General features: G+C 38.7%; 1 protein-coding gene across 2 annotated transcripts in view; it reads right to left on the bottom strand.

Annotated features, from left to right (window-relative positions):
• The window catches only part of Cog1 (conserved oligomeric Golgi complex subunit 1), a 159,041-nt gene that overhangs the window by 85,889 nt on the left and 46,001 nt on the right, over positions 1–27,151 (bottom strand). For both annotated transcript variants that reach the window (XM_067143163.2, XM_067143164.2), the window contains exons 7-8: positions 16,480–16,842; positions 9,021–9,127 (exon numbers count right to left, since the gene is read on the bottom strand). In XM_067143163.2, coding sequence (XP_066999264.2) covers positions 9,021–9,127; positions 16,480–16,842 — 470 coding nt within the window. The remainder of the gene's footprint in view (positions 1–9,020; positions 9,128–16,479; positions 16,843–27,151) is intronic.

Genomic DNA, 27,151 nt, shown 5'->3' with positions numbered 1-27,151 from the left:
AATTTTAAAATGTATACACTGACTAGAGTTAAAAATGGTGATGAAGAAAAATGAGTATGAGATTAAAACAATCAGTGGATCTAATTCGCAATGCCTTATTTTCTAATAAAATAAGAGAAAATACAGGAAACAAAGGAATAAGGCATTGCCCGGTAGTACAGATATATATATATATATATACATAATTTACGTTAGACGTTAAAATAACACATTAAAATACGCAACACACACTAAAATGAAGTCAATGGGATAAAAGCGCAATTGACACAAATACACTAGGACAAAGGACATCATTACACACGATAAAACAGACCACTATCCCTCATAAAGCGATGACGAGGTCTGCTGACTGCTCGTCATCTCGCGAGATAAGGGAAATTGTAATCGGGAGGTTAAGACTATGGCACAGATCGACCAGTTCCACACATTCCTTAAGGATGTGTACCACGGTAAGATGATCGCCGCAAATACACACCGGAGGGGGTTCTCCATTCAATAGATGGGAGTGAGTCAGGATACCGTAGCCGATCCGAAGACGATATAATACCACTGCTTCCCTCCGAGAGGTCCGAAGGGAAGTCCTCCATACCTTCGTAGTATCTTTAACCACTCTCAGCTTATTTGGAAGAGGAGTGGCCTGCCACTCCGTCTCCCAATGGGACATAACCAGGAGTCTCAGCTGAGAGCGAATATCACTTGCTGGAACCTTGAAAGGCAACAGGGGCAGTGTAAATGCCTCCTTGGCAGCCTTATCTGCTAACTCGTTTCCCTCTACACCCATGTGGCTTGGGAGCCACAGAAACATGATTCTGGTGCCAGCATCTGAACATCCAGCCAGTAGGTCCTGGATCCGCTGCACCAGAGGGTGCCGAGGGAAACAGGTATCAATAGACTGTAGCGAGCTCAAGGAGTCAGTACACACAAGAAAGTGTTGGTGCTCATTGGACAGTGCGTACCACAGAGCTTCACAGATAGCATAGAGCTCTGCAGTGTACACACTACAGGTTTCCGGGAGAGCAAAAAGAAACCTATCAGTGTCAATAACGAGCGCACAGCCCACTTTAGTGTCTGTTCTTGAGCCATCCGTGTAAATGACGACTGAGCCTGGATACCGGCCAACATCGGACACAAAAGAGCCTCTGATAAATTGAAGGCTCCACGTTTTCCTTCGCGCCAGTGTGCAGATCCAGGATTATTTCAGGACATCGTACTACCCACGGAGGTACCCCACTTGGTTGTCTGACAAGGCAAGGAACCGAAGGTACGTGAAACAATCTGAGACTGCTATCCAAGCGTATTCCAACCGGCCGTGTTGCTCGAGGACAAGCAGCGTATAGCAAACGGTTGCCATTGTTGAATACGCAAGGATAGCTTGAATGAAGTGGCATCTGTCGCAAATTAGCAGCATACGAAAGAAGCATTTGCTGGCGGCTCAGGTGTAAAGACGGCACACCAGACTCGGCGAGCAGGCTAACTATGGGGCTTGTACGAAAAGCTCCCGTCGCCAACCTAACCCCACTGTGGTGGATGCTTTTCAGCTTCGCAAGGACCCTTGGTCTTGCAGAGCCATATGCTGCACTGCTGTAGTCTAGCTGGAATAAAATATGTGCCCAATAGAATTGTAGGAGCACGGTGCGATCAGCACCCCAATTAGTGCTGCTAAGAAACTTCATGATATTCACCTTCTAAGTGCATTGCACTTTCAACTGCCGCACGTGTGGCTCCCAAGATAATTTGCTATCAAAAAGGAGCCCAAGAAATCGGTAAGTGTCAACAACTGAAAGAACGACATTTCCTAAATAAAGCTCAGGTTGTGGATGAAGAGTACGGAGCCAATAAAAGTGGACAACAGAGGACTTGGTGGTGGAAAAACGAAAGCCATGTTCTAAGGTCCACTATTCCACTCTCCTAATAGCTTGCTGTAATTGTCGCTCTGCGACTGCCATATTACGCGAGCTATAGTGAAGAGCAAAATCATTCACATAGAGCGACGGTGTTACTGCTGAACCAGCAACAGCAACAATACCGTTTATGGCAATCGCGAACAGAGTGACACTAAGGACCGATCCCTGTGGAACCCCATTTTCCTGAACATGGTATTGCAAATATGTTCTCCCTACTCGGACACGGGATAGACGGAGGGACAAAAAATTCGTAATAAATACCAGCAAGTGACCTCGGAATCTACATTGATGCAGGACTGAAAGGATACCATATCGCCATGTGGTGTCAAAAGCCTTTTCTAAGTCAAAGAAAACAGCTACCAAATGCTGTTTGCGGAAAAATGCATCCTGGATAGAGCTCTCCAGGCATACCAAGTGGTCAGTGGTCGAGCGAGCGGCTCGAAAACCACATTGGTACTCGGACAAGAGTCCTTGTTTCTCCAGACACCACACAAGTCGGTGATTTACCATCCTCTCAAATAGCTTACACAAGCAATTTGTAAGACAAATCGGTCTGTAACTTCCTGCATACTTAGCACTAGAACCGCCAGAGCGGTCATTTTGACCGTTAGCGAATTTCAAGGTATTTCCACGCTCGTACTTTTTAATGCACGAAGTTGTGCTTTTGTGACTTTTAATCTTTTAGGGTTATGTACATTTACGCCAAAAATTACATCCGTAGTTGATAAGGGAACACCGATATTGTCCCTTATATAACTTGCATAAATTGTTTGTCAAGTGCCTAAATAGACTTGTAAACAAATTGAGACTCTTATTTTTATCATTTTTCATAAAGTATTTCAATAGCAAGTCCGTCAAAATATTTCATTGTTACCTATTAGAAGTGAGAGAATATGAACAATTATTAATACTTAACAATGGATTGATCTGTATACAATACATCCCAATTGTTAACTATGTTGCTTTAAAATTAATAATTGAATTTTCGCATGTTTCCCAGATCCTGAATGCTAGATATATGTCAGTAAGTGGCAGCGGTCAAAATGACCGCCTGTGGCCTTCATAGGTATAAGGAAAGTTCAGCCGTTCTAGTGTTAGGATCTTTGTCAGGCTTGAGGACAGGAATGATATGCCCTCTCGCCACTGAGACGGAAAATCACCCTCTATCCAGATTCGGTTGAACACACAGAGGAGATATAGTAGACTATCATCACTAAGGTGTTTCAACATCTGATTATGGATGTTGTCTGGTCCAGCAACGTGTTCTTGCAAAGCGCTAAGGCGCTGAGGAGTTCCCACTCCGTAAAGGGCACGTTGTAGTCCTCTGAAGCTTGAGTGGCAAAACTAAGTTGATGACGTTCTGCCTCCCGCTTCAGAGCGAGGAAATCACTATGGTAATTCCTGGAGCCAGATACATCCACGAAATGACTAGCTAGATGGTTAGCAATTGAGAGTGTGTCAGTGACGACACTGCCTGCAATGGAAATTCCCGGTACAGAAGATGATCCTTGGATACCCAAAATATGTCGAAGCTTAGTCCACGCTTGAGATGATGGAGTATGCGACGTCACAGACGACACATGTCTCCCACGAAGTCTTCTTACTTTGCCGAATAAGAACTCGCGCCTTAGCGCGGAGTTTCTTAAATGTTACCAAGTTGGCTACAGTAGGCTGTCTACGGTAGCGTTTATGAGCGCGACTGGTAGCTGCTGCTATTTCTTCGTTCCACCAAGGAAAGAGTTTTCGGCGAGGAGTCCCCGAGAAGAACGGAATGGACTCCTCCGCTTAGTTTGAATGGCACGACGTAAGCGCTTAGCGGTTGCCACATATGCTGTACTGTTAATCGTGGCCCCAAATTCCAGCCAGTCAATGAGGATGATGCACTTTGTGTGTCCCAGAACACTGTCGCCATTTGCTTGCCAACTAATGGCACAGTTCAACATTTCTCTGGCGGTGGACTGCTTCCTTTGCATCGATTATTGTTTCGTTTGTGGCTCACAGTAATGGAGCCATGTCTGATCACCAATCACAAGCCTAGCCATGAAGTCAGCTGGATCTTGATCATGGCGTTGCAAAAGTTCTCTGTGCACATCCACACGCCTTTGCTTTTCATCTGCAGACAAGAGTCTAGGCACCCATGTGGATGACACCTTCCCCAACTGCAAGTGGCCATGCACAATCCGCTGCAGGCTGTTTCGGCTAATTCCTGTGGCTGCCTCCATTTCCGTAAATGTGATGCATTTGTTTCCTTGGATGGCCTGTTCGACCTGGGAAATGTTGGCTGGTGTTGACACTGTCATTTCCTTCCAGGACTGGTTCCCTTGTCCACTGATGTGCACACTGTTTTCCAACATTCCACCCTGTTTTCCATGATGGTGCCTGTTCTCCACAGACTGCCACCAAGCGCTGATGAATTTCTGCAACGGTCATGCCTTATTTCCATAGGAACCAAGTCGTATAGCACTGTCCCTGACGGTTGCTACCCATGTTGTCTGTTCCTACGCTGACAGTATTGTTATGAAATGGCTATGACGAGTGCATTCGTTGGCCCACCACCTACAAAAGTGAAATGTGAACCATACCCGGACATACAAAAAATAAAGTATATAACAATATAGTACGCCCCTAATAGCTTGTCTCATGTTTGTGTCCTGTTTTCTGATGTTCAGTCCAACAAGCTAGAAGAGTTTTTCAAACGTTTCTTCATTCATATGAAGAACATTTCAATAACATTCCAGATCCTCAAATCTCAATTCATTTTGGAGTAATGACAACAATCCTCTCCCATCATTTCTCCTTTGAATCCAAGGTCAAACCCATTCCTTTCCAGCGGTTCTCCTCCTTTTCCTTTTTATGATTGTACATACTATAAGGGAACAATAATGCAGCAGCAATTTCTTCATTAATGACATTTTATAAAGTACTTTTCACAAAACACAGGTGGCAGACTAAAATCAAAATTCCTCCTACAGATGGGAGAACAAGCAGTTATAAGAAAGACTTCACAAAAAGTTTTATCATGTGCAACATAACGCTTATGTAAAATGTACTTTTAGGTTAAGTCAATATTCCACCTTTACAATACACTAAGTTTATTGTCTATTTATTTAAACAACATTATTAACTATGACGGGACATGTTTAGTCTAACTTACAGACATCATCAGCCGTAAGATATTTAAGAAAAAGCACAAAAAAGACAAGGACAGAACAACACATTAAAATAAATCGGGTTGCCGAACACGTCAAACAAAATAGCAAGCATGTTCCAGATTGTTCCAAGTACAAACATTCAAAAGCTGTTGATGAACAAAATTAAAATCATACACATGAGACGATACAGTAAAGCTTGTTGTTAAAGTTCTTCTTGAGGGTGCCGTTGACATGCAGCATTCAGGTGCGTCGGCAAAAGCTAACAATGAAGTGCATAATGTTATTTGTAGCAGAAAAAAGACGATCAACGAGCACGTGTAGGGAATCCAGTGAGAAGATGTAAAGAACGTCATATTGGTGCAAGGTTGACATTTCTTATTAAAACTAGGTGGAACATCAGATCGTATGACGTACATAAAAATACAGTGGACGGCCCTAGAATGAGAATAAAGATTATTATAAAAATTGAAAAAATTGAAATTAAGCAAGCTTTTACGATAAAAAAAGAAAAGAATGAAAAAAGGAAGACTGTGGTATATCTGATTACTTGCGTTCTCGCTTCTCAAAGAGTAATTAGCTTAGCATTTTTTTTTTTTTTAATTTTTTTTTTCCTGACAGGATGAACTATGGAGGACGTGTGTGATGGGAGCCGGTGTGAGGGGAAATTAGGGGAAGGTTGGAATCAATAGACGGGGAGCGATCACGTGGAAGCTTGTTTGAATGTTTGTCGAAATAGGAACTGTTGAATAATGCCTCAAAAATTACGCTCATAGTTTCTGAAATCTCATTTAAATTATGAGTGGGGTTGCGTTTTTGATCTATGTTAATATAAATGTTTTCTAAAAGGTTGAGTAAATTGTCTTTACTATGAAAATAAAGAATTTTTAGGTCCTGTTCTATGGAAGTGAAGAAATGATTGGACTCTGTCATATGGCGGAGTATCTTTTATGTTTGGCGGCGTTGACATGTTCTTTATATCTGATAAAAAAGCCTCTTCCGGTTTGCCCAATGTAGCTCACGGAACATTAATTGCAATTCAACTTATATACACCTGATTTATTGTATTTGTTCATAGTGTTATTGATTTTATGGTGGTTGTAAAAGAGATTAATGTTATTGTTAATTGTTTTAAAGGCAATGTTGAGCTTATGCTTCCTAAAAACGTTGGTGATTTCATAAATCTTATTATTGGTATAGGTGAAAGATGCATAGTTGTCTGTTTTTCTTTTTGTTTCTCTAAGAAGGGTTGAACTGGGTCTATTGACAATTTTGTTGACTATCCTGTCAATGAAATGCTTACTAAAACCGTTTTACTCGCTATTAAGTGAATGGAGTAGAGTTCTTTTTTTACGATCTGCATCAGATAAGAGGATATGGTAGGCTCTGTGGATCAAACTATAAAAGGTTGCTCTTTTTTGAGATTCCGGATGTATGGAATCTTTACACCAGATACGCCGAGCATTACAATGCCCAAAGACATAACAAATTCTCTGCAATGGCCAACCACATGAGGGACACAGGGCATAAATTCACCACAATAGAACAAGACCTCCATATCCTAAAAAGAGTCGATAAAAGTAAACTCATGACAGAATATGAAAACTTATTTATTTTCCTCGACCAAAATTTTAATAAAGATAAGAACCTAAATGACACTATTGATAAAAAAAGCCCCTTGTATGAACAGATCCTTATTTTATTACGAGAATCAACTCCCCTCACCAACATATTCTTAAAAATCTTCAACCTCACATCAATTAGCGTTCCCACCTCCTCTACAGCTAATATACCCCCCTCCCTTCCCCCCCACTGCTAGTACCTCTAATTCAAATACAACCAATAAACCCATAACCACACACACCGTAACATTGCTCCCTCCAATGGCCTTACACCGATACAACACGCGCAGTAATACACTCTCTTCCTTCCCTCCCACCAATAGCAGCCCCCCTCCGAATACTACAAACAAGCCAATAGTTACGTCAACGCAAACAGATCCCCCTCCAACACAAACCTTCAGCTATAACACACGTAGCAAGAAGTCTAATGTTGCAAATACTTCTAACTCATAACGTTACAAGCTATCTTTGTCACCGTCAAATGGTAAGTGCACACAATTCTACTTCAATATTTTCAAATATCTTTTCACACAATTAACTCTACGTTTCTTGCTTCCTTTTACAGATTCCACTATTATATGACTTTTCAACTAGGATATCTACAAACTCACAACTTACAACATTTGAGCATTACTTCAAAATTTGAGATGGTTCATAGAGATCCTATTTGAAACTGTTCTTCAACTTCTATTCTACAATTTCATATCCTCTACGTGTTCTACAACTTCACCATATGCCCCCGACTTTCGTCTTTTATCTTCAAGATCATGATTAACTTCGGATCTCTCGACCAACCTTTGACTTTTATTCTCTCTTCTTTACTTTGATTATATACGATCTTTCGCCATCATCTAATTATAACCGCCAGACTATCAACTTTATTTTTATGCAATCTTATTACTTGTTGTATAACAATCTGTTGTTTTTATCCATTGCACTTATTTTAGCAACCTTCTAATGTTAATTTTGTTAATACTTCCACTATTATCTCATCACATTGTATTTCTAAACCATCATTCTTATTTTTAATGTTATTTTACTTCAAATCTCCTCAAGATTTTTAAAATTCATTTCATTATTACATGTTATTTAGACGCTTATTTTTAATTTAAGGTTAAGACTATGGCTGATGATGCCTTCAGGGAAGGAGAAACATGTACCACTATTAGTTAACAAATTTATGTAATTCATCCAAGACTAGACTTTGTATTGATTAGGTGGTCTAATTAATAACTTACTGTTATTATTTCTATGTATGGAATCTTGCCGAATGGTATTAACAGTTTGGGTGGGCTTCCTGAAAATAGTGTAAGAGAATTTATTGGAGCTGTTGTTGATAGTGGAACATACTTGCTATTTTGGTTGACGTGTTCGGCAACCCAATTTATTTTAATGAGTTGTTCTGTCCTTGTCTTTTTTGTGCTTTTTCTTAAATATCTTACGGCTGATGATGTCTACAAGTTAGACGAAACATGTCCCGTCATAGTTAATAATGTTGTTTAAATAAATAGACAATAAACTTATGGTATTGTAAAGGTGGAATATTGACTTAACCTAAAAGTATACGTACGACAATACGGACTTTACGATGAAATTTATTTTATGTAATGTGTAAAATGTTTTATAAAGCATTTTATACAAAAGTTTTGTCAAACATTTTACACAAACTCTTACCATGAGCAACAGGCATTAGACTTTAGCTTGTAAAAACTGCTGAAGATGATTGTATAAAGATCAAAACTAGTCCAAAAAGTGTTTTCTTAAATGAAATGACGGCAATTACATATCAATGTATTGATGAGGTGAAAAATAAACTTTGTTTCTTAATAAGAAATAAAGTATTTGTAAGACTGTAATTATGCATATTTCATTTCTGTGATGTTTAGCCAAACTGTTGATAGTTTTAATTCATTCCCGGATTTTCTCTTTTCCTCTGTTGTACTTTTCTTTTTTTTTCTTTTCTTCGTGATCCCTCTAAAAATGGAGAATTGAGATTTCACTGTATAAACCAGTTTAAAACGAATTACACTGAAATGTATTCCAAAATGTGGTCTGTTGATGTAAATGAAAAATGTTCATTCCTTCAGCACGTTGATTGTATCGTATTTCTTCTTTCATGATATTTGTGAATTTGTAACTTTAGTTTTTGACTTAGTAATCATACTTCCTCTAATGTAATACTATCAAAAATACCAGCAACAATAATATTCTGTATTAAATAAGGCCTATCCCAATTTCTTATCCTAGAATTCAAAAGGTTGACTAAAATGTCACCAAAATGAAGAGTACATCTGACTAGGAAAGCTAAAGTAATATGATTAAGCATTAAAACAAAAAATACCTACCTCTCAACTGTCTAGACTTAGAACTTTCCTCCTTCTCACCCCGTGGCAAGTCACTATTCCGTTCTTTCCACACAAACCAACGTAAATCATTTTCAGGTTGAGTACATCTGCAACATAAAAACAATGGGAAAACATGAAATAATGCATAATTTAAAAACTCAAGCAATATAAAATACTAATATATACTAAAAATTACATAATCAAATGCAAACAAATAATATACCTGTGGAGCTACAAAAGAGGAAATAGAATGGATAAGCAATTTGCTAATCCAAGGATAAAGAAGCAAACAGGCATTCACACTTAGCATTTTATCCAACTGTCTACCTTGGCATTATAAGTTGTGGGACTAATAGTTTTATGTAACATACCATCCACCAGAAGGTAATTTTCCACTGAAAAGTTCCATTTGAATTGGCCAAAATTAAAAGCACAAAATTCATTGTTTGATGACAAAGATCCTTCTTTTCATTGACCACTGTCCTGTACATTCCATGGATGTTTATTTGAGGAACATGCAATTAGAATTTCTACCTGGTAACTGCACAAGCAAGCTGCAGCCTATGGAATTAGGGGTTATACACTCCTTTAAGTTGCTTTATAGGAAAAGAATGGTGCAGCGAAACTTCCTTATGGATGTTGGAACAGATCCATCAAGATTTAGAGTTTTAATCTTGGATGCGCTTCACTTCATTGTTAAGTGCTGGAGGCTGTGAAACAGACTGTCATCTCAAATTGTTTCTTAAAAGCATGATTCTTCAAGAAACATCCTAACTCTCAGCTGCAAGAAGAAGAAGAAGAAGAAGAGGAAGAAGAAGAAGAGGAGGAGGAAGAAGAACTGCTTCCTGAAGAATAGAGAATGTTGCAGTTCAAGCAACTTGGAAACTGTTTGACATTTCCCTTGATAAATTATTCCACTCCCTAGTTCCTCTACCTATATATGAAGGCTTTCTTCAGGTAGATGACAAGGTGGTAAATGCAGAGGAAAGAAGGGTGGAGGAGTAGGTTGTGGAACAAACAGCAGCCGAGTCTCACACCAGTGACAATGAAGAAGATGAGCATAGCGAAATGATGTCTACCAGTGCTGAGGCAAGTGCAAGAGAAATAAAAAGTGTAAATGGAGATCGATTCTGGACTATTTCAGTACGAAGCAGTGATTGTGTAGTTTTCCATCCAAATACATGTGTGTTAATGTTGTAAATAGGTACAATAGTAGTAATTAAAATGTTCCATCCAGAGAAAGAAAATTTATTGAATCTTACAAGAAAGTGGCACGTACCAGGCAATCACAGATCTTACGTAAATTTTGCGCACACGTTAAATGACCCAAGAATAACGCAACGGCCAAAATATTTCCTTCAGAAATTAACATATATGACTTTCAGAAAGCATTAAAACTTTGTACGTTTGAATTGGTGCGGTTAGCTATTAAGAGGGAAAATGTAATTCCTGCATTGTGGGACAATAAAAGCAATAGAATAAGATTGTTATGGTGAAAATAAAGGTTAATCAGTATAACAAGGGACGTTACACACAAGAGCAAGATACTACTTATAGTTTCTGCAACAACAATGCTCATGATAGTAATGTTGACAGCACAAAGCAGTTCTACACCAACTACATCTAACAAAAAGAGGATTATGGCAAGTGAATCATTTTAAGTCACCACTGTCAAAACAATATTCCACAAGATGCTCAAAGGCTCCTGGATTTCTAGACACATACTGACTTTGGTAACAGGCATATTACCACATGGTACAAAAGTGAGGAGACAACAGCTGGTGGTACTGTGTGTCAGAGAATGAATTTTTAAGATTGTGTTCCTCTGCGCCAAAACAATATCCGAACTCAATAATTGAACAATGTCAGATAATCTACATACAAAGCCTTTCCATACTCTAACCCCATATACATATAGTAGTTGACAATAATCTGTGGTACCAGGAGGGATTACCATCACCACCACCTGTATGGTATCTTCATTTTGTGAAGATTTATGTCCAGAAAAGGAATCCAGAATGAGCACGACTTCATCGGACGGTGTATTTTGTTTGAATATGCCATTAAACCATTCATTCACGTGTATAGATCCAATTTTTCCGGATTTAATGCAACCAACATGAATATTTTCATGTAAAAACACGTTCTTTTTTACCGATTTACGAAACACACTTTTCGACTTTAAGTGATGCATAAAGGCCCCATAAGCTCGCTACTTGTGGTAACTCTTAGCCTTAAGGTGTAACTGTGTGGTGGACACCTCAGGTTGCACTGCAGTGGAAACTGATTTTTCCCCTTTTAAAGTCAATGTCCTTCTAGTAAACATCTCCAGGCTGAATGCACTCTGATCTCTGTACACACGTTTTTGGAGCCGTAAGGCTCTATAACAGATTGAACTACTTCTACAAATATTTCTGCTACTTCCATGGTTTCTACTTCTTTGTTGGTCTGCTTTTTCATTGTTACAGATGTTATTTTAACGCAACACAATACCACTTCAAGTGGCATGCTTTAAACCCTGAGCATTATTCTTCATGAACAATTTGCATAGCCCACTGCTGGATGGTCACATCGTGAATTTCAGTACTTCATTATTTTGATGGGCAAAATTGTTTTCTTCTGTGAAAGTACATGCTATTGCCCTTAATTTGCCATGCCTCGTCCCATTTTTCTTTACATGCTTTCCCCACAAATATAAATCTTTTATGCTTTTGACAAGATGGAACTTTTGTTTCACCAACAAAAACGAAAGTGGGCCCCACTTACCACTCCTCCAATATTGAACTCCCTTTTTAAGCATATGTCAGCATGGCCTCAAGTCAGCTGTTGGACATGGAGTAGCGACCTCTCAATGAGTGAACCCAGCACGCAGTGCAGTACTGTGTAGCCGAGTGCGCCGATTCAAACATACGAACTTTAACGCTTTCTGATTTCCAAAGGAAGTATTTTGGCCATTATATTATTCTTGGCTCATTTAAGGTGTGCAAAATTTACGTAAGATCAGTGATTCCCCGGTACATGCCCTTCCCTTGTTAAGAATAATGTGTCCACCAATAATATGTTGATACTCATTGGGCAAATGTTTTCATATTTGTTGTCTCATGTTTTTTTTTTTACATCTTTTAATATGCTGTTATTTTATAAGTCCTAGTGGCAAAGGTCTCCATATCTGTTCTCTCGTGTTTTTCACATGTATTAATACTCTCCTCTCATCTTCAGAAATGGTAGATACAGCTCTCACTGTACCTTTATATATGACATAAAAAGCACGTATGATGAAAAAAATATCAAGTGTTTCCCATTTGCGTATTAAATAGTACATTTCCTTCCATTTGCATATTAAATAGTACATTTCCTTCCATTTGTGTATTAAATAGTACATTTCCTTCCATTTGCATATTAAATAGTACATTTCCTTCCATTTGTGTATTAAATAGTACATTTCCTTTCATTTGCGTATTAAATAGTACATTTCCTTCCATTTGCGTATTCAATAGTATATTTCCTTATTTAACACATTTTCTTTCCTTGTCCCCTGCAGACATGCCTTAATGGAAAAAATTTTGTTTCAGAGGGAGCCTTAAATGTAAAACTCAATGTATCTCCCTTACTGTTGGTTTCACAGAAAAATTGCAAATGACCAAAGTTATTTTGAATATTATTTACAAACTGTTTTGTTCCACAACATTTTTGATACAGTAAAAAATGACAGGAATATCAGTGGGTCGTCATAAATGTTGGAAGTCCAAGACCTAATAGATAAGGGGATCATACAGTCAACATTTTAAATACTTTGTATACATCTCTGTATTTTTTTAAAAATATTAACTCGACACATGGTTTTGATGATGATGTTTGTTGTTTAAAGGGGCCAGCACCTAGGACATCATCATCATCATCATCATTTAACCATCTCCAGTTTCCCAGGTGTGGTGCAAGAGCACTCTCCACTTATGCTATGCAAGTACATTTCTTCTTCGACTTTAAACAATTCCACTCCTCTTCCTTGCAGATGAAATGAAATGAAATTAAATGACATGAAATAAAATGGCATATGGCTTTTAGTGCCGGGAGTGTCCAAGGACAAGTTCGGCTCGCCGAGTGCAGGTCTTTAGATTTGACTCCCGCAGGCGACCTGCACGTCGTGATGAGGATGAAATGATGATGAAGACAACACATACACCCAGCCCCCGTGCCAGCAAAACTAACAAATGATGGTTAAAATTCCCGACCCTGCCAGGAATCGAACCTGGGACCCCTGTGACCAAAGGCCAGCACACTAACCATTTAGCCATGGAGCCGGACTTCCTTGCTGATCATCTTTTATTTGAGAGATCCATCATGTCCTCAGTCTGCCCCTAGGTTGCTTTCCCTCCAGACCTTTGTCAGACCATTTTTGTGCTAACCTCTTTAGATCCATCCTCTTCAAACTGATCAAACCATCTCAAACTTAATGTTGCTAGAATTTTGTTGAGTGTTTTCATTTTGGATGTCTTCACGGACCACTTCATTCCAGATCTCATCTCGTCTTGTTTTCTGCAGTACTGACCTCAGGAATTTCATTTCTGCAGCGTGAAGTCTGCTGTTATCCCTTCTGTTGATGGTGCAAGTTTGCAGACCATATGTTGTTACTGGTACAAACTAGGCCTGATACAAATTTTTCTTACATATTAAAGGAATTTGGCAGTCACAGAGGATGTTTCTAACTTGATGGTACAAATGAGCTCCTTTCTGAATCCTATTGGTGATTTCATCTGAGGAACGGCCATCTCGAGTTACAATGCTGCCAAGGTATTTGAACTGATCAACTTCTGCTACCTTCTTTCCATCCAGCATAATATTCATACCTTTTCTTTGCCTGCTAACCTTCATGGTTACCATCTTCGTAGGGCTAAGTTTTAGGCCAAACTACTTAAATTGATGGTTCCAGGCATCTAGTTTCTTCTGTACTTCATCCTCTGTGCAACCTCAAATCACCACATCGTCTGTGGCCTCCATAGTATGCACTAGCCATGCGTGTTGGTAGGTGTGCTATCTACCAACTGATGAGCCCAACTTAGCACACTGGGGTGAAATGCTGGCAACCAGGAATGAGTTAGCTGGAAAATTTATAATCTCCAATAACGGACCATTTATATTGGCATTATAAATTTACTCATTCAGGACAAATATTTCAGGTTCCTATGGGAATCAACATCTATATCATTTGATGGCCAAGCAGGCAACATTGTTTAAAAATGAGACAAAGTCTCTGCTGGTGGCTCCAAGTAGCCTACACAGTGGCCTCCATGGTATGCACTAGACATGCCTCTTGCTGGGGTGAAACGCTGGCAACTAGAAATGAGATAGCTAGAAAATTTATGATATTTAACAAAGGACCAACTAGGTATATCTATATTATTGTCAAGGAGTCGGTACACAGCAGAAAGTGCCAGCATCCATTGGATAACACATGCCGCAGAGCTTCAAAGATAGTATAAAGCTCTGCTACACATGGTTTTTACACCAGAAGGAAGATCAAATGTAAAAAAAAAAATGTGCAGTGGGGGTCTAAGAGAGCTAGAAAATTAATACAGTACATAACGACAAGCTGCTGACAGGGAGAGGCTGTCCACCTCTGTGCATCAGAATCTAGCAATAGCATGAAGGGTCGATGGAAATATAACTGTGTACATGCTATGTGACAGTTTTGTATAACAGATAAGCTGAAAATAATTCACCAAAATTAAATTCAAAACATTTGCTGTTTGCTATTGGGTTTATATTGCACAGATTTCAACAGGTCTTATGACAACAAGGGGATAGGTCAGCGAAGGACGTGACCATGGCCTTAACACTTCAGTGGTCATGCAAAAAAATATCACGCCAGTGGTCGCACGTATCACAAGTATGATCTATACTTATTTTGGGATTTGAGGCTATTCCATGCTACTAACTCAATGAATTATACAGAATGCATTCTGGAAAATATTCTATACATAAAGCACACATTTACATGAAATAGCTGAAAAGTTACCTTACATTGTGATTTTTCTAATAGTTCTTTCTAATAGCGTTCTTTTTGTGGTGTCTTAACATTATGTCCATACTAACACAGTTTGAACGTGTTCGTCATAAATAGATGATACTAACTAAGCAACAAAAGGTGAGATAATTGTATTAAATAAAGAATATAATATTATTAAATTCTTACGTTACAGGAAATCCAGAGAAATGTTGCACTTCTGTGTTCAGGAAACTCTTTACCGTTCATTATCTTTTCCATGACTAGTTTCACATACTTCCCACAAACTCAATTGGTGCATACACGGCAGGTTTTCCTGGTTGTCTTATTTCGCACACATCCGCAAATTTGGTGCATACATGACAGGTTTTCGTGGTTGTCTTGTTTCGCGTACATTGCAAATGTGGCAGCGGTCCATTTGCTAGTTTTATTTTCCTCACTGTCTGGTTCATTCTGTAGTATATTTGTACCCTCATAGTCATCCATTCTACACTTACGGTATCTATCAATAATTAGTATAAACTCAAAACGGAGTAGATAAATTCACAGGAATTAAGATTAGACACTGTAAGAACAAAACTAATGAAGTCCAAATAAGTCATACTAGTGGTCGCACGGATCACACTGGTGATCCACAAAAATGGATTGCTTTATAATGCAACAGCCATCAGCGAATGCTAACAGGCTACTGCCTGTCAGAGAGGGGACAGAGCGAGAGGAAGGTATAGAGAGGTTCAAGTTAATCAACCGCGCCAATAGACAGGACTGATTAAGAGTAAACAGTTGCATCACTATTGTGATCCATGAGACCCTGGAGTGTTAATTAAGGTACAGCCTCAGATATGCCTGATGTGAATACAGAAAACCATGGAAAACCATTTTCAGCACTGTCGAGAGAGGGGTTCAAATCCACCCTCTGCCAAATGCAAGCTTACAACCAAATGGCCTAATCACTCGCCTAGTGCCGTCTATCTAAACATTTTTCGTATCATCTGAGTTCATCATTCATAAATTTCTGCTATGGTAAGTGTAGTGCACCCTCCTTTCCTCCTCTATGATTCCTCTGGAAAAATGGACCTCCTACCGACATCATGCACAGCTTATTGATCCGAAAGAAATTCTGGTAAATTATAACAAGAAAATGTAAAACTCACTACCGGTATTTGGATATTTAAGAAATACTGAAAAATCCTGATTATTTTTTTTTAATTTTTGAATTTAATTTACATCGCATCGACACAGAGAGGTCTTATGGTGACGATGGGATAGGAAAGGGCTAGGAGTGGAAAGTAAGCGGCCATGGCCTTAATTAAGATACAGCCCCAGCTAGCATTTGCATGGTGTGAAAATGGGGAAACTACGAAAAACCATCTTCAGAGCTGCCAACAGTGGGGTTCGAACACAAGATATTTTAGACTCTAGTGTTTGCCAAATTAGAAATTTGCTAGTACTCACGTCTCACTGCTAACGTTGTCTGCCACTTCAGTAAGAGTTTGCTTGAGTTTCTGTAGGGCTGTAGACCATTGTTGAGACACCAATTCCTTGGCCCTAGACGTAAGTAGAGTCTGGAAGTAAGTTTCCCATAAGTTAAGTCCTCTTGGAATTAACAATCGTTGACACATTGAATCCCAAGTGTCGGGTACTTGAACAGAGTTTGCCTCAGCTCGGACAGCTTGAAGACCTCGAACTGAGCTTACCAGTTGCAAAAGACTACTCACTTTTTCAAAGGTATAGTCTCTTACCCAATCAAGCCACTTGGCAAGGGACTCTCTCATGGCACTTGGGGCCACAGGTTCGACAGGTTCCCGAGTTGATGGTCTGAAGGAGAGAGCAATGTTACCATACTAAAATCATGTGAGACAAATTTTTTACAAGGGAAAAGTATACTGTATTTACTCACATATTAGCCCCCATTTTTTTTTTCCACTTTTACAGCCCAAAAACGTAAGAGGGGTCCAATATGCGATAACCTCATATTTTGTGCAGTGAACATACAGCTTCTAGGTTATAAAGAGTTATAAATTATACATGTAAACATTCTACACTATTCTTTAACTAAATTATGAATGTATTTGAGTTATATTGGCTATTTTCGTTGGAAGGCAGCATTTCGAAATGTAAAAAGACAATAGATCGTGAACACGACTTTTAGGCCTACTTATAAAGTACATATAGTCAGTTTTATGTTGCCATTGATGCTTTCATGGCCCGTACTTATAGACATGATATAGGCCTTTGGGCTTATGCCATGTCAAAAAAATAAGGTGAAATTCTTTACGTTTTGCAAATAACTATGTGCTGCGTCATCAGAAGAAAATCTCAACTGTCCATGAGAAAGGCTTCGAAAACAATGAGGCTGAATTGAGACATTACCCAACAGAAGTGGAAATGGTACATTCACTCATCACCAGATGGCTCCTCGGACGCAGTACAGCGCTAGCGTTCGAAGCAGAAGCTGACGGAACCATCAGAATCAGTCTGAGAGGGTCACATAACATAACAGGCGTACGCACACATGAAGGTATGACATTGACACAAGCCTGGAATGAAACATCTGGCGATGAGGAACGTACGAATTTGGAAAACACCGGAATGAAATAACAATAGCGAAGTGACAGGTGGGATCTCTCACAGAGTCCGAGGGAAAAGCCAACCCTGGAGGATAAACAGATTAAGGAAGTAGACAGTTGGTTTTCAACTTAACAAGCAAGAGTTCTGAGAAAATCCTGATAGTCTTCAAACAAATATAATACTGAATAACATTTACAACAGGTACATTTAAAATTATTAAAATACAAAAATATATTCAAACAAACACTTAATATGTAGTTAAAACTGGAGAGCAAAGGAACTTGACTAGAAGGCTTGATGTCACTTCACTACAGTTTACAATGTCCATGAACAGAATTATATTTACTAAAACATTCAGCCATTTATCCATCTCACCAAAACAACATTTATATAAACATTTTGTATTTTATTTCAATCAAATTGAGGTTTGTGATATCCCCCACTATCATCATTCCAAACACAACATTACCAAACAGCAGAGATAACACAGAGAAAAACGCAAACGAATAGACTGCGATAATACAAGGCAGAGTCTAGTATGAGAGGGGCAACGTGGTGGAAAAGTATTCAGGTCCGATAAATCGTCGATTGGAGCAAACAAGAAACTGTTCGAAGTTGGACTCCTCCTGTCCTATCTGTATACAGGATGAAGCGTAATTCGCGCACTCGGGCGTCGCAGCGCAACTCCCCACATGCCAGCAATAAAAAAATGCCTCTTACAAAATTTCGTCTTGCGAGTATATCTGGCAGAAAAACGACGTTTAAGAGTAGCAATCTGGCAACACTGTAATCACATGTACGGTAACTACCTCTGTCAGCACATATTTGTCGTGCAGTACAGTTGGGGCAGTGGATGGAGTATTGGGTTAGCATGCGGGAGGTCGAGTGGTCGGTTCTGGGATGAGGCGTTTGTTTTTTATTTCGTAAATGTAGTCCAGGTGGTATGGTATCTGGCATCTTAATCGTCAACAGCGATTGGAGTGGGTCCTCTAGAAACCATTTGCCCTTACACACTACAATCCTAGAAATGGACGAACAATCGTTTTCGTTGGTCAGCTTTGAAAGGCGCCCTTTCAACGTCGTGGGCGTGAATTTATTCGCACCACTTCATCTACTCAATGTGAAACCGGTTTTCTTTGTACCCTCCTCCAATGGTCCCATAGATTAGTCATCATCAACATCATCATCATCATCTGTTTACCCTCCAGGTTTGGTTTCTCCCTCGGTCTTAGCGAGGGATCCCACCTCTACCGCCTCAAGGGCAGTGTCCTGGAGCTTCAGACTCTTGGTCGGGGGATACAACTGGGGAGTATGACCAATACCTCGCCCAGGCGGCCTCACCTGCTATGCTCAACAGGGGCCTTGTGGAGGGATGGGAAGATTGGAAGGGATAGGCAAGGAAGAGGGAAGGAAGCGGCCGTGGCCTTAAGTTAGGTACCATCCCGGCATTCGCCTGGAGGAGAAGTGGGAAACCACGGAAAACCACTTCCAGGATGGCTGAGGTGGGAATCGAACCCACCTCTACTCAGTTGACCTCCCGAGGCTGAGTGGACCCCGTTCCAGCCCTCGTGCCACTTTTCAAATTTCGTGGCAGAGCCGGGAATCGAACCCGGGCCTCCGGGGGTGGCAGCTAATCACGCTAACCACTACACCACAGAGGCGGACAATGTCAGATGGAAATTAGCAAATAAAAAAATGCGCCTCAACCCAGGATCGAACCATCGACATCCTGCATGCCAACCAAAAACTCTACCCACTGCACCAACTGTACAGTACGACTAACTTCTGCTGACAGAGGTAGTTACCCTACATGAGGTTACAGTGTTGCCAGATTGCTACTCTTCAACATCCGTTTTCTACCGGATATACTCGCAAGACGAAATTTTGTAAAAGACATTTTTTTATTGCTGGCATGTGAGGAGTCGCGCTGCGACGTCCAAGTGCGCGAATTACGCTTCACCCTGTATATAAAATAACATGTCCTGAGGATACCTATATCTCAAAAATTTAATAGTTTATAGACGTAAAAATTGGTTTTTGGAATCTCCTTTAAAAATACAGAAACATGTATTTTTTTTTTTGGTTTGGTTTTGGATAATCCCATTAAGGTGGGTAAAAAAGGGGGGAACAGGTTGAACACTTTTCATGAAGAGACTTTTATCTCAAAAACTGAAGATGTTACAGACATGAAAATTGGTATTTGGAATCTCCTTTGAAAATAAAGAAACATGTATTCTTGTGTTATTGGATAATCCGATGAATAGGGGGTGGACAGGAGTGACAAATGGGTTGAATTTTTAAAAAGACTATATCTGCAAATTATCTCAGACACGTTACATATTACACATTTTGAAAACTGGTATTTGGAAGTTCCTGTAAAAGTAAAGAAACATAAATATCTTTTTTCAGAAAATCCATTTAAGGGGAACTGAAAAAGGGGGTGAATTATTAAAATTAGCGTATCAACAGTATATCTCAAAAACGTAACATGTTGCAGACGTGGAAAGTGGTATTTGGAATCTCCTTTGAAAATAAGGAAACACGAATTCTTTTGTTTTTGGAAAAAAAAAAAAATGCTTAATGGTGGGAGGGGGGGGGGGGGTGAAAGAATTGAAAACTTTGTTGAATTATTTTCATGAGAATATACCAAAAACCTAAAGATGTTACAAACATGAAAACTGGTATTTGGAATCTCATTTAAAAATAAAGAAACACGCATTTTAGGGGAGGGGATCAACTTCCTCTTACGTGGATACATATATCTCAAAAACTGAAGATGTTACAGTCATGATAATTGGTATTTAAAAGCTCTTTTAAAGAAACGGGTACTGTTTGTTTTCGGAAAATTCGCTCAAGTGGGGAGTGTGAAAGGAAGTGGAAAAAAATTGATTTCTTTTTCTGGAGAAACTTATATCTCAAAACTGAAGGTTACAGACATGGATATTGGTCTTTGTAATCCCTTTAAAAATAAAGAAGCACGCATTTTTTGGGTGGGGGGGAAACCAACTTAACGGACGAGGGTGGAGTGGAAAAGAAGTTGAATTCTCTTCATGAGATACTTATATCTCAAAAACTAAAGATGTGAAAGTTGGTATTTAGAATCTCCTTTAAAAATAAAGAAACACGCACTTTTGGAGAGGGGGAAATCAACTAAACGGGGGGGGTTGAAAAAGGAGTTGAATTACTTTCAAGAGGATACTTTGGAAAATCATTATTATTACAAGTTGTTTTACGTTGCACCGACACAGATAGGTCTTATGGCGACAATGGGATAGGAAAGGGCTAGGAGTGGAAAGGAAGCATCCATGGCCTTAATTTAGGTACACGGAAAACTATCTTCAGGACTGCTGACAGTGGTTCAACTCACTATCTCCCAAATACTGGATACTGGCCGCACTAAAGCGACCGCAGCTATCAAGCTCGGTACTTTGGAAAATCGACGTGAGGGGTGTGGGGTTGAAAGTAAGTAAATAAGGAGGTGAAATATATTTATGAGGATACTTTATCTTAAAAACTGAAGCTGTTACAGGCGTGAACTTTGGTACTTTGATTTTCCTTTCAAAATAAAGAAATAAGTATTTTTTCCTTTCGGAAAGTCCATTTAAGGCGTGAGAGTGATGGAAAGAAGTGAAGAAGTTGAATTTATTATGAGTATACATTTACCTCAAAAACTGAAGGTGTTGCAGACATAAAGACATGAAAACTGGTATCTGGAATCTCCTTTAAAAAAGAAATGGTTTTTTCCAGAAAATCCAGTTAAGGGGCTGAAAGGAATTGGAAAAGCGGGTGAATTTTTAAAATGAGAACCGGTATATCTACATTATATGTCAAAAACTTAACATGTTAGAGACAAGAAATGTGGTATTTGGAAAGTCCTTTAAAAATACAGGAACATGTAACTTTTTATTTTCGGAGAAGGCACTTAACGGGGGGTGAAAAGAAGTGATAAATAGTTGAATTATTTTTTATGAGGTTACTGAAGATGTTACAGATGTGAAAATTGTTATTTGGAATCTCCTTTAAAAATAAAGAAACACTTGTTTTTGTTTTCGGAAAATACACTTAGATGGGGGTGGGGATGGGGGAAGGACTGATCAAGGAGTTGAATTCTTTTTATTGGGATACTTATGTATATCTCAAAAACTGAAGATATTACAGATGTGGGAATAGGTATTTGGAATCTCCTTTAAAAATAAAGAAACATGAATTTATTTTTTCGACTTGAGAGAAGACTGTTTCACATGTACAGTTCTATGTTGCATGGTCGTCTTAGCCCCAGAAGGTAATACCACAAACATGGTTTACAAAGAATTTCTGAGGTAAAAGAAACTCAATTTTTGGGTAAGTTTTTCTACTTTAGGAATTTTCAGATAATGTCTTAATACAATGCCAAGGAACGATTACTTTGATCAAATTACAAAATCAACGAGAGCGAAGCCGCGGGTAATTGCTAGTACAATATATACATCCAACTAATCCAACCTTACTACGGCAAAGAAAAGAAAGAAATAAGACTTAAGTTTATTAAAAAGGTTCAAATGAAAGATAAATAAATTCATAACAATGAAAAAACATAGCTCATCAATTCTTTTGGAGAGTACTCATAAATGATAGCATATGAAGATTGTCAAAATATCACCATTCCTAGCGACCTTCATACGATAATACAATTGGTGTACTTCAGTGCCAGAGATGGGCCAGGGCCCCCACTCATTCTTTCATCAGGAGAAAACTATTTGCATAACCTCCCGTTTACCTCAGAGATTATATATTTCGATACTAATTACTTATTTCAAAATAATATATAACGCACCACAGAGAAGGTACAGACCCTGGAGGCAAAAAAATAGCTCCTCAATAATCACTTAGGGCAAAGAAGAAAATAAAATAGGGCAAAACTACATCACATGTGGACAGGTGTCAAATGAAAGGGGGAAAAAAGGCAAGGATTTGCCAGAAAAATAAAATGGCTATCTCCAAAAGAGCCCAAAAGTAAAGGAAAGGTTACCGCTAGGTCGCACAATGGCAAGACATAAACGCGATGTAAAGACGGGTCAGTAAAATAAAACATTAATCCAGAGTAAAATAAAAACTAAAGGTGAAATAATTCTCCCTCAATGTGTACCAAAATACGATCTATTCCACTCAACCACATGATACACATACAAAATCGGGCATCTTGCAGATATGTGCCATGTAGAAATTTACCAAAATGCGAAGTGACTCAATATTATAATACTGGGTAATACCATTGATTGGCCCAAATTACCAGACTAGATACATACAAAACCATGACGTACATAACCACAGCATCTCAAGGAAACAGCTTTGATGATAAATCCACATAGGCATTTACAAAACAGACTCAGAGACCGTAAGACGGGCCAAGCATAAGGCATCGATGAGATCCCCGACAAGATGAGAAGCCAATGCTGCTAATCAATTCTCCAATAGCCCAAGGGATTTCAACACGCATTTACTTAACAGTTCTTAATTACATCTACGCTCCAAGTTGAATCCCCCTTTAGACTAGCACATTAGACTCGACTAGCACAAGCTTTTCCAAGATTTGACGATAACAACACTAATGTCTACAACTTCCTATAAAATAAATGGAGATTGTTAAACTATTCAACATAATTGATGCTTTGTCATTCGCTAATGATTGATCACAAACCCGCACATTTCTTGTTCACCACTGGTTCTGCCTCTGACATTACTGACTACAATTCCAGATTTACCCATTTTAAGAAGAATTTTTTAATATTTAGAGATTTTATTTAATCCACACACATTGCAACATGTGTGGAAAATTAAAATAATTTACACAATATGCATAAACAATTCTATGTATTATCATTCTTTTAATTATATTAATTGTCAACTACTGTGTTAGTGCACTGATATATAGACATTATAATCACAAATTTTATTCCCATTTGAAGTGAAGATAATAAGAACATTATAAGAAATCTTGCTCATTAAGATACTTTTATGGTGTAATTTTTAACCAAAACAACAATTTATTGTATAGAAGGTTCAAATGTACCAACTATGTATTATTCTCAAAATATATGTAACATTAGAATTTAAGGGATAATCTCACACATTGTATTAACAATTCAGGGCCCAGACCTATTTTTTAAAAGGTTAAATTGGCTGATGATGCTTGCAAGGACAAGCGAAACATACCATACTAAATAATGTAAAATAATTATATACTGAATATAAGGATTATCTAGTATTGAATAGGTGGAAGATAATAAATTACTTTGTCATTTTATTAGTATCCCAGAACATACTGCTTAGTCAAGCAGCTCATCTCCTTACTCCCAATGTAACATTTCTGTAACACTACATTTTTTTTTTGGACATCACCCAGAACAAATTGAGCTGTTTTTCTAAGGATTTTTCCCATTCTTGTATCAAGTAATCCTGATGAGGGTGCTGTACATTGGAACCATACTATAATTGGGGTCTTACATCTCTTTTACATCCTTACTCATCAGCATTACCACTTTAAGAGTTCCACTTTTCCACATACTGTTGGCGAACCCCTTCCACTCTGTCTTATTGAGATACGTTCTGTTGTTGATGATGTCCTCCAGGGTCCTTCCCCAATCTGCAATGTCCATCTTTACAATGTCAATTCAGTGGGTTCTTGGTAACATCCTTACGACAAAACCTGAATACGCACTCTCATAACCATATAAAGAGATCTGTAACCTTTCTTCACAACCTCATTATTGTGATTAACCCAATGACGATCTACACCAAAGTACTTACAGTGATCCTCCTGAGGAACTTTAACCCCATCAACACGCTACCATAATTAAAACTGAAATGACTTTTCATCCCCATTACCACTGTACCACTGTCTGCTGTCCATCTCACAACATCGTCAAGGTGTCCCTGCCCATAAAATTATTGCATTTACTTTCATTTTTCAAATGAATAAATACTTACTGTATTTACAGGCATTCATCATCATCATCATCATCATCATCATCATCATCATCATCATCATCCTAAACCATCTCCAGTTTCCCGGGTGTGGTATATGAGCCTCCTCCATCTCATCCTGTCCTTGTACCATTCTTCCTCCACCAACTTGTCCCAATCATCACCTCTCAGCAGTACATCGCTCTTAACTAAATCTATCCATTTCCTTCGTGGCCTTCCCACGGGTCGTCTTCCTTCTACCTTTCTGTCAAATTCCTTCCTTGAAGTTCTGTTTACTGGCATCCTCTTCATGTGACCAAACCACTTCAGTCTTGATATCTGAATCTTATTGAGGAGAGAATCATCTATTCCTACTTCTTCTCTAATTTTCTCATTCCTAATCTTGTCTTTCCTGGTTTTCTGGATCATAGTGCGTAGGAATTTCATTTCAGCTGCCTGAAGTTTGGAATTATCTCTATTGGTCAGTGTTGTGGTTTCGAGACTGTATGTAAGAATTGGTGTATAATAGGACTTGTACAATGTCATTATTGTTTTCATGGGTATTTGCTCATCCCACAGCAGGTGTCTTACCTGGTGGTAAAATTGTGTTGCCTTATTGATTCGATTGTTCACCTCATGTTTTGCTAGGTTGTCATTTGATATAACGCTACCCAAGTATTTGAAAACTGGAACGCTGTCCAGTTGAGCTTCATTTAACATGGCTATTGGTTCTGCTCCTTCCCCATACACTTTCATCACCACCGTCTTGGTCTTGCTGATGTTTAAACCATATTTCTTAAACTCCTCATTCCAGCTTTGTATTCTCTCTCCCAATTCCTCTTCTGGGTCACTCCAGATCGCAACATCATCTGCAAATGTGAAGGCTTTGATATCTCCATGTTCTTTCCTTTTAATAGATTTCATTACTACATCCATTACAATAATAAATAGAAGTGGTGACAATGAGCTGCCCTGCTGCACTCCTCTCTTTATTTCAAACCAGTCCGACAAACCACATCCTACTTGAATACAGCTTCTGTTTCCACTATACAACATTTTCACTTTGTCTCTAAGGCTGTCTCGCACTTGAAGTTCTTTCATGCATTGCCAAATTCTTTCCCTTGGTACACTATCGTATGCTTTCTCAATGTCCAAAAAAATTAAAAATAAAGGCTTGTTCTTCTCCCAGTATTTTTCCATTAGCATCCTAATTGCAAATATAAGGTCTGTAGTTGACCTACCTGGTCTGAAACCATACTGCTCTTCTTCCAAAATTGGTTCAACAATATCTCTGATTCTGGTCTCTATTATTTTTTCCAATATTTTCAGGACATGAGACAGTAGTGTGATACCACGGTAATTAGTACATTTTCGTCGGCTTCCTTTCTTGAACAGAGGTACAATGATGCCCATCTTCCAGTCCTCAGGAATAGTATTTTCCTCCCATATCTTGTTAAGCAGTCTGTAGAGCCACTGGATTCCTGGAATTCCTGCTGCTTTCAGCATATCTGCACTTAGTTCGTCTATGCCCACTGCCTTTCCTTTCTTCATGCTCTTGAGCGCATTTTCAACCTCAAGCCATGTAATTGGTGGTTCAGTTGTGGTTCCTCGGCTTGGCTCTCCTCTATCCGTTGTTACGTTTTCTGTATCTCCATTCAGCAGCTTTTCGAAATAGATCTTGAGTTCTTGTTTAATTTCTCCCTCTTCTTGTGCCAGAGTTCCATCATCACATTCTATTGCTTTTATGGTCTCTTAATCCCTTCGCTTGTTTTTCACTACTCTGTATAGCAATTTCATATTTCCTCTACTGTCCTCTTCCAGTTTGTCTGCAAACTCATTCCATTTCTTCTCTTTTTCTTCCCTTACAATGTCCTTTACAGCAAGTTTCTTGTTCCTGTATACTCCTTGAAGTCTTTGTATTTCTTGTTCATTTCGTTCTTGTCCCTGTTTTTGTTTTTCCTTGTCCAGTGCCTTCTTTATTTGGTTTCTTTCTTTCACCGCTGTTTTCACTCTATCATTCCACCATGGTGTCTCCTTTTTTCTTTTGATAGAACTTGTAACTCCACATAGATTTTTGGCTTCTCCCACAAAGGTGTCTTTGAAGGCCTTCCATTCTTCATTAACGCTGGTTACTTCACACTTCGGCAAACTCTGTGGAATCCTTAGTTTGTATTCTTCCTTTATTTGGACTTCTTGCAACTTCCAAGTTTTAACCCTTGAATTTTTCGTAATAAGTTTCTGCGTTTCTTTTGCCTTATGTTTGAAGTCTACTACCAACAATCTGTGGTCACTGTCCATGCTTTCACTAGGGATGACCTTTACATCTGTGATGTACCTGCCACCATCTTTATTTGTGATTACGTAGTCAATCAATGTTCTATACTGGCCATCCCAACTGTAATTGTAATTGTAATCAAAAAATGGTCCAACGGTACCTTAATAAAATCCTGGACATCTTTGCTCACAGATATAACTAATGGCATGTGCATGCATCAGTACACACACCTCAACAGCACAGCCTATTGTTCAGAATTCACACACAAAGTTCACAGGGCTCAGAAACATAGAGACCAAGAGTCCATTTAATGAAACACTAATTGCAACAACTTAGTTT

This window comes from Anabrus simplex, chromosome 3 (genome assembly GCF_040414725.1).
Source record: "Anabrus simplex isolate iqAnaSimp1 chromosome 3, ASM4041472v1, whole genome shotgun sequence".
Lineage (NCBI taxonomy): Eukaryota > Metazoa > Arthropoda > Insecta > Orthoptera > Tettigoniidae > Anabrus > Anabrus simplex.
The sequence above is the reverse complement of the archived record's forward strand: the minus strand, read 5'-3'. Positions and strand labels throughout refer to the sequence as shown.